General features: G+C 36.2%; 1 protein-coding gene across 4 annotated transcripts in view; it reads right to left on the reverse strand.

Moving 5' to 3' along the window:
• Window positions 1-15,165, reverse strand: part of LOC121420318 (dixin-like) — a 44,133-nt gene that overhangs the window by 4,114 nt on the left and 24,854 nt on the right. For 3 of the 4 annotated variants that reach the window (XM_041614906.1, XM_041614903.1, XM_041614905.1), the window contains exons 3-15: window positions 13,673-13,798; window positions 12,868-13,159; window positions 10,732-10,899; window positions 9,149-9,351; window positions 8,328-8,476; window positions 7,924-8,016; window positions 6,836-7,045; window positions 6,346-6,492; window positions 5,563-5,667; window positions 4,746-4,841; window positions 3,595-3,696; window positions 1,841-2,000; window positions 1,126-1,234 (exon numbers count right to left, since the gene is read on the reverse strand). In XM_041614906.1, coding sequence (XP_041470840.1) covers window positions 1,126-1,234; window positions 1,841-2,000; window positions 3,595-3,696; window positions 4,746-4,841; window positions 5,563-5,667; window positions 6,346-6,492; window positions 6,836-7,045; window positions 7,924-8,016; window positions 8,328-8,476; window positions 9,149-9,351; window positions 10,732-10,899; window positions 12,868-13,159; window positions 13,673-13,798 — 1,960 coding nt within the window. The remainder of the gene's footprint in view (window positions 1-1,125; window positions 1,235-1,840; window positions 2,001-3,594; window positions 3,697-4,745; window positions 4,842-5,562; window positions 5,668-6,345; window positions 6,493-6,835; window positions 7,046-7,923; window positions 8,017-8,327; window positions 8,477-9,148; window positions 9,352-10,731; window positions 10,900-12,867; window positions 13,160-13,672; window positions 13,799-15,165) is intronic. The other variant, XM_041614907.1, reaches the window with a different exon arrangement.

A 15,165-nucleotide genomic window follows, 5' to 3' on the forward strand; every position in this document is an offset into this window, starting at 1 on the left:
TGGAAACTTTTAAAAATCCTCATATAGTTTGTAACTTTGTGAATCCCCCTAAATGCATATGTCACTATTCCAGTTCATTACTCAATTATATACATGTTGTGGAGGATATGAAATAAAAATTACATCACAGTATAAATTGAGCAATTTCACATGATAGGCTTCTTTTGATTGGGTTTTCAATCAAAATGAAATATGTGTGTGTGTTTTTTTGAGAGAGAGAAAACCTACTTCAAATCACTGAATGGACTTAATATTTCAGAATACAATCCTTGTCTGTGGTTTAACCCTAATTCTCTCGACAATTTTCGCGATATATTTGCAGCGCAAAATTTTTTGACCTCGCCGATCACTGACTTTATACTTTCGAGTCTTGCGCAAATTTGAGACCAAATTTGTGATGCCCGAGTACGCGGTTACGACATTACGCAACATTAGGTGAGTGCATGTCAGACCCAAAATTGCTCATAAACGTGATTTCATGGACAAATCCAATGCAAATTGTGTATTTAGCCAAAATTCATAAATGTATAATTATTTCTACTTTTACTAGTTAAACTTAATTAATTTTGGCTTGTTTATGATCAGAATTAAGTCTGGAACGATTTCCATTGAAAAAAATAAAGTAAAAAAACAAAGAAATACATGAGAAAAAAAAACAAGAACAATAAAATACATAAGAAATCGGTCTTGGTACCAGAGGTTTTTCATTCACAATTGTTAGGAATGCTATAAAGAATATTTTTACCAAAAAATAGCATTCTAGGAGCTTTATTTAGGGAATCAGAGCAAACAGTATGATTTCATGAATAAATTAGCATAATTAATTCATATAAAATAAAAATATATCAATTCAGTGAAATTTACCAATGCAACTGCGTAGATAACGTCATTCTCTACCATCATGCAAATTTTCATTGTGATCGCGCAATCCGCGGCTAAGATCTTAAGGGGGGCCATAATGCCCCCCCCCCCCGGAATGAAAAGAATCAAGATACCCCGGGAGAATTAGGGTTAAGGCAATCACTATATTTGTAAGATAACTGCTAAAAGAGCCATTTTTTGAAGAAATAAAAAAGCTATGAGTATGCTAGATAATCATTGCCAAATTTTACCAGGTTTGCTTACCTCTTTGGTATCGACGACATGAATGGTGTGACAGTTCTTTCAGTGAAATATAAAACCTTGGTACATGGCTGGGACAAGTTATTATTTGCAGGACTCAGTCTGTCTAAGCCTAGAGAAAAATAAGGAACAATATTCAAGAGCAGTTATTGATATGGCCATCTCATAGGTTTATTTCCAATTCATCTAATGCCATTTCGTTCAATCGCCAACTCGCCTACTATCATTTTGTCTGCCATCAATTCGTCCACTCACCACATGGTCTACTTTCATTTATGAAATGGTTATTAGACCAACTGGTTATGAGACGGAATGGTCATAGACGAAATGGTAATTAGACAAAGTGAAGATTGGATTGCTAGATGAAATGTTGATAGACGGAATGGCATTAGACTAAATGAAAGTAGACCATGTGGTGAATGGACGAGTTGGCAGTAGACGAATTGGCAATTTACCATCTCACACATCAAAATAATTATTTTTTGAGGCATTTTTCCATGATTTGAGGTATATTTTATCGAATTCCCTGAATTTTCCCCGACTGGAAAAAAGTTAATTGATTTTCCCTGATGGGATGGGAACCCTGTAAGTTATCCCAGGTTTAACTAAACCATAGCTACCAGAATACCCCCTAAATATCAAGTCAATTGAAGTTATTAAGTTCTATGTTGACCTTAATAGCATTTCCACTATTACTACTTTTGCTAGTAGGACTCACTTGTAAGTGATTCTTTATGGTCACTCAGAGTGTCCTCAGACGGAGATGACCTGGTCTGGTTGTACCTCCTGATGGCGCTCTCCGTCGAGCTAGACTCACTGATTGGCCGAGAGTTGTTATAATGTGAGTCTTGAAGCTGATCCATGATAGATACAATACCCTGCGGTGATGAAAAAAAATAACATAAATGCTGGTTTTGCACGGGTTTTGTTTCATAAAAACTTGTTATAAATGTGAAATTTCTATTTTTAACCAATCAAATTAAAGGATTTCAGTAGCTTTAAACTGCTATTGGAAATTTGCTATTATAACAAGTCTTATGAAACAGCACCCAAATCTTGGAATTTTCATAAAATTTTTGCAGGGACTACCCTGTTCCAGAAAGTGCATATTTGCATGGAGAAATTAGCAATGTAGGCAATGCATTCCCGTATAATTTAGAAAATCAAAGAATTTTCAGAGCAGGGGTAAAAATGAATAAAAACATTTTGATGAAGAATATCCATTTTCAACACTGTCTTTTTTTATCCTGGCTAAGCAATAAATTGAGAACCTTCAAAATTGTTGGAATGAGAAAAAAATCCAGTGTCCAAATTCATAAAGAATTGTTATAATTAACAAAGCACAAGTTTAAGGCCCTATCTCACCAACGGAGACGTCGCCGCGACAGTCTCCAACTTATCAGTCGCAGCAGTCGCGGAGACGTCTCGGAGACAAAAATGGCTTGCGCTCTCACCAAGGAGACGTCTCGATGGAACGTTTGAAAGATCATACACCTAACTTGGAGCAGGAGGAGGGATATCAGCACGCGTTCAGTCACGTGGTTTCTGAAGTGGGTCAAACAGTGTGAAGAAATGTCGCGGAGACGTCTCCGCAATGTATTATTATATTTTTTATTTGGTCTCCAGCAGGTCTTCGCGATGTCTCTGAGACGTTTCTGAGACATCGCGGCGACGTCTCAGCAGTCGCGGATATCATTAGTCTCCAAGACGTCGCAGAAACTGATGGAGACTTCTCGGAGACGTCGCGGAGACTAGAAACAGTCTCTCTAAAAATATTGAACATGTTTAATCTTCTTGCGACTCCTCGGAGACTGTATAATTTTCATGAGACGTCTCAGAGATGTCGCGGAGACGTCTCTGCAACTAGCAAAATTTGTAGTCGCGAACTAGTTTCAAGCCCAGTGAGATACCCCCTTAACAAACATGTTTAATCTTCTTGCGACTCCTCGGAGACTCTGTAATTTTCATGAGACGTCTCAGGGATGTCGCGGAGACGTCTCTGCAACTAGCAAAATTTGTAGTTGCGAACTAGTTTCAAGCCCAGTGAGATATCCCCTTTACTATCGGCCAATCAAAATGAATGATTTCAGCATGTTATTGGAACAAGTTTTATGACCAGGGGCCCATAACACAATTTAGCAATGATCGTAGACACCTTTTTCTACGATTGATTCCATTGACTACAATGTACAATCAATCGTGAAAATCAAGTGTACAATTAATTGCTAACATTTGTATAATGGAACCCAGGTGCTCATCTGGGGAAAAGATTACAAGGGGACTCGGGGCAATTTCACCCCCAAAATCTTGAAAGAGGCCTGGAAACTCAAAAACCTCGCAAAATCTACAATTATTGCAAAGGTAAAGCTTATCCTATGTTGCAGATTCAGGCAATAGGTTGTAAAATGTAGCCCCTAAAACAAGAAATTATTTTTATTTGCACTCAAAACTGCCCATCCGGACGACACCTACCTGTTCTAAAGAATCTAATAGGTGATGGCTAGGGTCGTGGCTACTGATATTACTACGAAGACTTCTTAGAGTACTGCGAATGGTTTGGACATCCTCAGAACCCTGTAAGGTACAGACATAAAACAGAGGTGAATGCAATGCTTAATGTGACCGGACACCCCCAAAACCAATAATAAACTAAAAACAGATTTTTAGTTTTGAATATTGGATATTTGAGCTTCAAAAACAACATCACATTCTTTAAAATGACACATAACTTGTCACAATCGACCTACAATAACCCTCATAAATACCAGATTGAATGCAAAAGAATTTCTGTGAGAGCTTCAGGAAATAAGGAGAAAACAAGGTTTGAAGTTTAGGGTTCACTCAAGCATGAGATGTACATACTGCAATCTCAATGAAACTTGACCTCAAGTAGTCCGCAAAAGATGGTGTCAAAGAAGCTCTTGCATCATGTGTCTGATTCAACGCTACAACTTTACAATTTTAACAGTGAGAGGAAAAAAGAATTTCAGATAACCTTAATTTACAAAGTTTTGCTTTTGAAGACCACATTACTGTTTTGACCATGAGGCAACTTCTTTTTGGTTTTGGGATGGCTGGACACAAACGTATCACTAATGTGGACAATTGTTGAGGAAAGAGGAAAATTGCTGCTTGTAAGGAAATGACCAAACCTCAAAGGGGGTGAGTAAAAAGATGTCCAATTTTTGATAGGGTCTAAATGGAATAGGGAGGGGAGGAGGGATAGAGCACAAACTGGGAAGAGACAAATATGATAGCTAGTAATGAAATGGGCTAAACACCCCCCCCCCCTTCCAGGGGATGAGTAAAAAGATGTCCAAACTTTGAAAGGCTCTAAGAGGGCCAAGGAGGGGAGGGATAGGAAAAAAAAAAGGTAATAATAATGAATAAAAATAAAATAAATAAATAGACTAAATAGAAATGAATAAATGAATATCAAAACAAAATAAAAATATAAGAAAGAAAAGCAATAATAACAATCATAACAAAGCAATACAAAATATGATCTTAAAATAAGGCAAAACAAAATTAAAAGACCCAATAGAGTAAAATAAACACACACACAGAGATCTTAAAAAGAAATACAGTTTTTTAATAAACATTACAAAAATAAAAGAAATTACCTCTCCAAGTGAGGATGGTCTGTCCGGAGTGTGAAGGTGACCTTCTAGTTTGCCTAATTTTCTGTCGTGTGCTGATATGTGCGCTGCTAAGTTCGCCTTCAGACAAATGGAGAAAAAAATTAAACACATTTCATTAAAATAAACAAACATTTCAAAATAAGACTTTACATTCAGTAAGCGTCATGGTCTGGTGGTTCTGATTTTACTCTTTCAAACAGGGAGTTGTGGGTTCAAATGGAATTAACAGTTCTTAATTTCCTTCATCAATAAATTTATCCACTATGCACTGCATTGAACCGATATGAGGAAAATAGGAACCCAGCGAGAATATCTCTTTGAATGTACTATGTGCTGGAAACAGTAGCTTGACACAAATCTTGATGAATCAGCGCCATATATATAATAGTGTGCCTCTCACTTGACAACTAAATAGATACAATTACCATAATCATTGAAAGTTTGTAAAGTTCACGGATTTGAAATTCAAATTCCACATTGGAGCTTTTTTTCTTCTTCTTCTTCATCACCTTTTCTTCTTCCTAACTACCTTCAGATCTTTTTACAAATACAATTTTCACTTTACAAATAACGTAATTATTCATTTTGTTCTTTATTTGACCTACCTCGGCTTTTCCGACTGTTCACAGCCTCTGGGTAAGATTGTACATTTGTGATTGAAGTTCCGTATTAGATCCTTCCAATTCTCATTTGTTTCCTTTTTTTCTTATCTTCCTCATTGCCTTCAGATTTCTTTTTCAAACACAATTTTCACTTTACAAATACCATTATCATTAATGTAGTTCTTTATATGACCTACCTCAGCTATTCCAACTGTACTCAGTCTCTGGCTAAGCTCATGTATTTGTGACTCAAGTTCCATGTTAGAGCCCCCTGATTCTTCAAGTCTGTTCTGCAACTGAGTCTAAAATTATAAGAATAAAAAAAATAATGATCTATGTGCTACAGTAGATTCTGTATAATTAAATTTGAAAATTGATATTCAGTTTTACTCATTTTTTAAATCCTTGAGTGCTTTGAACATTTATTGTTCTTTGAGCATTGATTTTTTTGGATTAAAATGGAATTGGCACCTTAGAAATCACCTTTATTTATTATTATTATCATTACTTTTATTTTTATTATCATTATCATTAATATAATTATCATTGTTAGTAGCTCTACTGTGCATTTATAAGTTTATTCTGGAAAGAAATTCAACTCTGTATGATAGAAGAGAAAATGATCTCATCTATGTGTATAAAAGAGAGATAACAGGAATAATTTGATTATTTGAAAAGATGCAAAAAGTAGACAATAGGCTACCGAGAAGACTATTTAACTACATTTGAAGTAACTTTATATAATACATGGATTGTCAAGAGAACTTATTACTGAATATTACAAATCAATCATCAGATTGTATATGCCATTATGATCCCTAAAAGGATACTTCCTTGGTTTGTATATTTTGTATTGCTGAATTTTAGTTTTTTTCATGAATAAATCCTTGACCACAAGGGAAATCCCCCCCCAAATAATTATCATCATTATTATAATCATCATCATTAATATTTTACTACTATTATGGACAGGGTATCACCTTGAATGAGTTGAGATGAAGCATTTGTTGCGTCAAACTTTCAATCTGTTCTTGCTGCTGGCCGAGAAGCTTATCTTTCTGGCCAAGCTGTCGACTGATATCGTTCACTTGTCTGTCTTTCTCTTCTAAAGTTCTCTTCAACTCCGCCTAATGAATCAAATAAGAAGATTAAAAATCAAACAAACTCCTATATTTTTAGAGCAATGAAACAAATGCTAGGAGTCCACTGGACCTGCACAGCGAAAATTTCAAACATTTGAATTTTTTTTAATTTGTTAACTTTTTTATATTCGATTTGTGGCGCCGCTACGCACCACCATTTACCAGTTGGAAGGCAGTGTGAGCCACTGCACGCCACCAGGTACCTTGTTTGCGATAAAAGGTGCCACAGCTCCTTTGTGTTGGCGGAACGTGGCACTGACTGGTGAGGGCCCAGTGCTGAAACTACATTAGATAACTTCAAGCGCAGATTGCTTTGTTATCAACTTACGTTCTCGGCCTCAAGGTTCTGTTGGGCGAACCCCATCTTCAACAGATCAGCCTTCATTTGCAGGATGGCATTGTCTTGTTCCGTCAACCTTGACTGTAGGCCTGCCTTGGTACCTTGCAGATTGCGACAATCTTGCTTGACTTTGGATAATTCATTTCGTAGTTGATTGCACTCGTACTGCTGCTGGTTTAATCTTGCTTGCAGCACAACCTATCAACAAATTAAAAAAGCGAATGCTCAACAATTTAACTTTTTCCAAAAAGAACAACACGATATCAACTTGGAGACAAATAAATAATGAAAAGAGAATGATATTCTAATAAACTTTTTTTTTAATAAAAGGTTGTGTAATAGGGATGATTTCATTGAGATTTAGCAAATCGTCGCACGCACCACGAACCGTCCTCTCTGCGCACTTCGATGCGAAAGTTACTTTTGCAGAAAACGCATTTAAAGAAAAAAAAAAAAAAACAGCAATAAGTGCACCTACAAGGAGAGCAAAATATTTACCAGTGTCTTCGTTTAAAAGTTCAGGTTCCAAAGTTTCATCCCGTATCTTTATATTTTCTTGAAGTTAATTATTTACGCCACAGTGGGCAATGTAACAGAGAGGACAGTTCGTGGAATAGATACAGTGCGCTTAACTTTCGCATCGAAGTGCGCAGAGAGGACGCTTCGTGGTGCGTGCGACGAAATACAAAATGGCATCCATACAAAAGTTTAAGGAGACATATTGGGCACCTCAACCGGTTTGTTTGCATTTCAATCATGATACCACACATTGTGCTGTTTATAGAAAGGTTAATGAACCAAATTCTGAAGCACATTATCCTTTTCAGACAACAGGAGAATCTCATTCTTTTTTCGTTGCAATGCTAATCCATTTTTGCATATACTTTTTTTATGTCAATTTACTCGATTCAGAATCACAATTAGTTCATCATATGCAAATTCTTCATTTATTCACACGACTGGATTTCCATTGAAATCCCAAAAGCAATTACAAATCCCTATGATTAATAGACATGCTGTAGAGTGGTCAAAACCACCTGATTAAACAAATGAAAGGCAAGGATCCGCATACTTACCACTTGTTCTTTGGCTGTTGTTCCTTGAAACTGCATCTGATCTTCCTCTGCTTCCGAACTTCCATCTTCTTCAGCTATTTTACCGTTTAGAAGCTTCGAGAACAAAACAAAGAAAAAAGTAAGTACCGGTAAAAGCAAGATTCTCTCTTTGCTGAAATGGTGCAACGCTCTCGTGAAAACATTTTGAGAAAAAACAGTTTGCCAGGAGTGCACCTACACTTTGGGATCCTGCACAGAAATAAAATTGATCCACCGAGAATGAATGGATACACATGTCATTGCAATCTACCACCAGTCACAGTTGCCATCTTGGAACTGCTTCCAATGTTGATTATTCAATTCGAAATAAAGATATTGAACGAGCATGCATCACATCATTCTATCTGCTGAATAAGTTAACATACCAGCTCCTGTAAACTTTGTAGTAACTTCTTAGTATCTTCAATGTTATCTCCCATTAGCGCTTGTTCTTCTATCAATGCTTCACTCAGGCAGATAGATGACCTCCGTGAACTAGGAAGTGAATGGGGACCACCATCTTCACCTGCACTTCCTGTTGGGTTAAAGGTCACAGTAGAAATTATTTTTAAAATTGTGTAGGAAATTAAATCGCTCATTTCACGAAACCATGAAATGGAAGTGCACTCTTCCAAAAGATATTAAAACTTCTGAAATAAACTTAAATACTGATATCAGACTCAAGCTCTATTTTTCAGGTAGGTGTCTGTCTCTGAACCAAAAAAGTAGAATAAAATAAAAATACCCTGAAGTTTTAGAGAAACCACAAAAAGTACTCTCTTACAACACTTTTCAATTTGCCTTTAAGATAACATACAAATTGATTTAAATATTATTCACCTTTACTACAGAAAACATATCACCCCTTGAGACAAATGGGGAGACCCTACATTATAACCCATCATTTACTCATAATGGAATGTTCCATTGATGGAACAGGGGTGTCTTTCATACTCTATTCTATGTCTATGAGAGAAGACAAGACCCCTTGAAACAAATGGAAAGACCCTTATATACACATCTTTATTCATAATGGAATGTTCCATTGATGGAACAGGGGGGGGTGTTTCATATTTTAATCTAAGCAATGATAGTAAAGACAATACCCCTTGAAACACATGGAAAGACCCTACAATGATATAAAAACACATGGAGCCTTTACTCATCATGGAATGTTCCATTGATGGAACAGGTGTGTGCATCATACCTTGATCCGAGTCTGATGCATGAGCTACATTTGTCTGTTGTCTTGGGCTCATTGCTCTCCTAAGGTCATGCTGACCAGTCCTGTTGACCATAGGGCTGGCCGAGGCTGAGGTTGTATTAGGGGAAGGGGCCATGGCTGTAGGCGGTAAGGGGCTACTAGCCCCGGTAGTTCTTGGACCCTCTGGATGGTCACCAGAATCACCTCTGTAGGAGAAAAATCATTGTTAGAATGTCAGAATTAAATGGAAACGGCTACAGTATCTATTAGCATTCTCGGACTCACACTAACACCTAAAACATCTCAGAAATACAAGCATGTGCTACACAAGATTAAAGATTAAACTGATTTAAATTTCAATCATCAGTGGTAAAGTTAACAGATACAGTTGTGCTCAGAAGTTAGTCAACTCCACCACAAAATGCACTCCTTCATGTTGAAGGTAGAGAACAACACGTGAGCTCAGAGAAACAAATCTTATTGAATGTAATATTCTATCATCAGGGCCCCATCTTACAATAAGTTGTTATTGATCCCATCAATCACAACTATGGCAAGCCAGCAAAGTTAACATGAAAGGCATGCTTGTTCAAACAAAATTCTAGATATGAATGCATATCCATGAATTCATTGATTTCTTGACAATTTGGGGGTGTTCTCTTTTATTTACAAGGACATTTTGCAAATTTCCTGTAGAAAATATTATTGACACTGATGGATTTCCAGAGTTACGATTGATTGGATCAATCATTACTCTTTGTAAGACAGGGCCCTGATTTCACAATTAAATATCTAAAAAATGGCAGAACTTGAAAACTTTAAATAAGTTCATTTTCTGGTGGAGTCCACTAACAATTCAGCACCACTGTATTGGACCACACACATTTTTACAGGAAAGGACATCTTAGTGGTTCCTCACTTGAGTAGTTTTACAGACCCATGCATGAGACTCAATGTCTGTATTATTTTAGCCATTTCTGAATCAATGCTACTCAAACGTTTCTGTGTTTGTACCTCAAATGAGATCACCAAATAAAATGAAAATATGAATATCCAAAGTGGTACCTCTCCCAGCACTAAAAGCTGAAGATGATGAATGTAATTTCTAAGTTGCTTCAATGGTTATGAGAACAGTTCCTAGGTACCAGATTTTAATAAAAGCAGGGTTCCTGGCCAAAAATGCTGACTATTGAATTCTGAACTCATCATGATTTCTGTGCCCTTTCCTGGACCTTAACTAGCACAAACAAATACAACACTTTGTGGATTTAGGGAAAACCCAAGACTGCAACACTCAAGTATCCAATACTTGACCTTTGTCTAGCACAGATAAAATGTGAGTGAAATTCTTGCTGATCTCAGAACCTGACACTCTCTAAAAAAGACTAAATGCACATTACAAACCATTTGATCTTGCCACAAAACATAAAAAAATAAAAACAAAATTATTTGACAATTGAGCCAATGCGGTCTGTGACAGTAGAATACTGACATCCCACAATGCAATTCAACAACCAATAAAACAACAGTGGCATAATTGCATTGTAACTCATAACCATCATCATAACCATCAGGTTCAATAGTACCTTGGCAAGACTCTGTGTTGGTAGTCATGGGTCGTTGAGGTGGTCGGAGAGTAGTGGTGATAGGAGTGGTGCGTGCTGGGATAGAGGGTTCCCATCCCTGTATGATGCGCCCCAGGGTGGGGGCTGCCATGGAGGGGGGAGGGGGAGATTGCATGGTGGTTGGTGGACCTATAATAGGGAACCATTCCACATGCATTAAATATATTTGGACCCGTTTACATTTTGTGAACATCCAACAATTTTGATTGAAACAATTTTGAAACAATTTTCAAGTCAACGGAAAACATTGTTTTTTTTTAATGCAGATCACATTCAAATTTGATTTGAAGAAAGGCCATGAGAAATTGAACCAGTTTGATTTTCAAAATGAGCATTTGAAACCATTTGATTTTGTAAGTATTTTCAAGTGATTTTTTGTTGTTTTTGATTAATGCATATTACATTCGAGTTTGAATAGAATAAAAACAAACCCCAATGCCATGCAAAATTTAATGTTACAAATCATTGAGTACAAAAATTTATTTTCTTGAAGATTTATTGAATAAAGGAATATTGAAATACATAATAAAACATTTGTTTTCCAAAGGAACAAGAAATTTGATAGCTTATCAATTGTCATTTATAATCATAAGCATTCATCATAAGCATTCAGGCACAATTAAATGGTCAATATCAAATATTTACATTATAAGACATTGAATTAATTGTAATTTAGATGGTATTTATGGGTATAAAATTAAGAAATGAGAAGAGCAAATATTGGACAAGGGAAAAGGGGGATTAGTATGTGAGGAACAGGGGTGGGATGTGAAAAGGAAAAGAAACAAAAACAAAATAAACACGCATTAGACACTCGGGTTAGAAATAATAATTGTTAAACAAATTGGACTACTTCGGGGAGTTTTCTATAAAGAAAATGTATAAATTGATCAGTAAAGAAAAAATATCCTCTTTCATCTATGTTTGATATCACTGAATCAATCTGTTGCATTAAAACACATATTAGCTTTACATGTTCTTACATTTTTTTCCTCATAAAAAGCTGCCTAGGGCATTTTGGAATCCTAAAGATTTTGCATAAAAAAGGAAAATAATCAATATAAGGGTATTTGATTTATTTACCACTATTTATATCATTATGATCTTGACAATCGTAATTAATTATGATTTTCGATAATGTTATCACAGTTATGATTAACATCACGATTATTATCAACTTTATCATTTTCATTAGAATGGTATTCATTGCCATCATCATAATTACTATTTTCATCATACTACCATGCTATCAACATTTTCAAAATGAATGATGTTCATTTTTGGCAAGAATTTTATTATCATGAACCTTTTCTTGTTTCTTTTTACTGATTGCAAATTTGAAATGAAGTTGCTTTTTTGTATGACTCTACAACATTCTTACAATGGTTTCGAGGTGAAGTATAATAAAAAAAAAGTTAATATTAATTCAAAATGCTCGTGCATACTGCTAACAAAAGGCAAACAAATGTGCTACAAAAAAAATAATGTGCCAAAACATTCAAACGTGTAAGGTGACTGGGGCAAAGTAATCAAAATTACAAAAAATGGCATACAACTATTAATTTTACTAGTTAATTAATTAAACATACTGGCAATACTGAGGGAGCTATCTCCAATAGAAAAATCAACAGTTAAAGGTTTTAATATACTTTGGCAGTAGAATTCAAATTTCGTGGAACTGATCATATAACCAGCAGTAAATATTCAGTTAAACCATTTGAATATTGAGTTTTGTTATTCCCACAGGCATTAGAAATGCATGAATCAGTCCCAACACGTAGGAAACAAAAGGAAAACCAAATTGAACTCCTGATATTTGACCATTGAAGTAAAACATTTGAGAATGTACTTGGCATGCATTGTAATAGTGTCCAATGGCATCCATATCCACATATCAGTCTCATCAAGTTGCCTATAATAATTAATTTATTCTGTGGGGCACTCTCTGCCTCATTCAGCCTTTAGGCCAGAGTTACATTAAAAGAAAATAATTTATCCTTGAAAGAAAAATTGGTATGGAATTGGTTAGGTTTAATATCCACATGCAGTCCCTTAAATTGCAACATACAAAAGGCAACAGAGAACATTGGATCATACCCTTGCTTATGGGTCGGCGTCATGTCCTTATATCTCCTCAATGAACCGCCGGCTCCGGCCGCTTCTTTCCTCGCGTCATGGATGGCCGCGGCAGCATTGGCGGCCATGGCGGTGAACGAGGGCTGCTGTCGTTGGCCCTTCCTCTGAGGGGTGGAGTTGGGTGTTCCCGGGGTGGCCGGTGAGGCACCCATAGGGGAGGCCTGGGATGCTTGTTTCACGCTGCTTGGTTTGTAATGAGCCGCTAACGCGAGGATCAATCTCATTATGGATTTTAGGTTACCATCAACAATATCTGTGAATGAAAAGCAGAAATGGTATATCTTCTTCAATATCAAAGCTTTTCAATAAAAACTGGGCCTGCATCAAATATCAAAATATAAGGCCTGCTTTATGCTCAACTGTAAAGCTAGGCTGTCTGCAAAATATTTCAAGAAATCATGATTCAAATGGGGGGGGGAGGTGAAACAATAGATCATCCCGAACAACAGCTTCACCGACCGGATTTACGCTTATTTATCGCTTCAAGCCTGTCGCCATGGTACCCTAATCTATTCATGAGTCCACTGTTTGAAAAGTCGACTCGTTAATTCAAAATAGTAAACTCATGAATAAAATATCCTAATTAACCACGGCAACAGGCGTCAATATGCCACACTGTGACAAAAGTGCGCATTAGCATCAGACATTTTTTTAAATACCCAGTAAATAAGCGTAATTTGTACAGGAAATCTGCATAAACCATGGGTTCTACCGATGGCTTTAAAAACCACCTTTGTGAATTCGGGCCAAAAATTTCAAGGCGTACCTTTAGCCGAGGTATGATGCATGCGTATTCTCTTCGATGCCATGAATTGGAGGACACGTTCAACATTCTCCCTCATCACTGTTGCCGATGTCGGGTTGTAGTCAACACGAGACAGGGCTTCTCCAGCTGCATGCAAAAAGTAGGTATAAAAATATTCCCTGGTGCTCATATAATTTGCAATGATGATTTATATTTTGTTTCAGGTTCTTTCTTTGGTCTGGACTGAGTTAAAGAGAAATTCCAGTAGTTGCAGTAAACACTGATTTCATGAGAAAGTCTGTAAAACAAGGCTTAAAGAGAAATGCCAGTAGTTGCAGTAAACACTGATTACATGAGAAAGTCTGTAAAACCAGGCTTAAAGAGAAATGCCAGTAGTTGCAGTAAACATTGATTTCATGAGAAAGTCTGTAAAACCAGGATTAATTGTTAGAATATCATCGAGGATCTAGATCTGGTAGTTACGTAAACTGAACTTTGTGAAATCTTGAAATCTACGCTGAAAAATGTTCACAATGAAGATCACCAACACAGATAGGCACACGTGGGACAGTGTATTATTATTGCTGGAATAAAGACCTGACGGAAGTGACCGAATCCGCGCTTATTTTGCTCATGTGGTAAATTGAATTTTATTGCAAAATTATTTTTTTAGCGGAGACACCTTACGAGAATTTAAAGCGAAAGTGTATTTCATTTTGGTCGATATGCTCCGTTGTTTACTCACCTGTTACGTAACGTCAATGATGTTTTACTCAAAGAAGTAAAAGTAGTTCCTCAGACTTATAGCTGATTATTCTCATAAATTCATGATGTGAATGTTTATGTTAAATCCATAGTTGTTTTCATTATACTTTTTATTCATACTAAATCTAGTAATATGTCATAAAGATTTGTGATGTTGTGGAAGGATATTTACATCAGATAGCGTTCAAGTGTAGGTGGCGCGAAAGAATAAGCGTTTATGTTGTTACGGCGGTAGGATAAATCAGAAAGCGATTTGTGACGACAGTGCACATTAGGGGTACATCCTCGTCCTTCCAAGTCAAGTTCGACAAGGAGGCGTGTAAGTTTGATTCTAAGTTATATCGTTTTATCAATTTAGCAGCTAAGATTTTGACTACGTTGATATTATTCTTAAGAAAACAATTATCACAGAAAGTAGGGTTGAATGTCAATTAAATTTTGTATATCTGGTACATGATCGTTATATGCTTCATGTTATTGTTATAGTCAATTTCACATTACAAGGTGAAGATTTCTCATGATCTGCTTATAAAATGAAATTATATTATGTTTATTTTCTATAATGAGATCGAGCATACTAAACGAAGTTGATATTCTTGTCAGTACTTTGTCATGATCAGTTTTGTATACCCCCCTTCGCCGTACGTAGAAAGTGAATGAACTTTGTTTATTTTGATTATAATTGCCGTGTGGTAGTAGTAGTCTTGGAAATTCAGACTCGATTGAATTAGATGAGCTTTAAGGAACCA

The sequence above is a fragment of the Lytechinus variegatus genome, chromosome 8 (assembly GCF_018143015.1).
Source record: "Lytechinus variegatus isolate NC3 chromosome 8, Lvar_3.0, whole genome shotgun sequence".
Taxonomy (NCBI): domain Eukaryota; kingdom Metazoa; phylum Echinodermata; class Echinoidea; order Temnopleuroida; family Toxopneustidae; genus Lytechinus; species Lytechinus variegatus.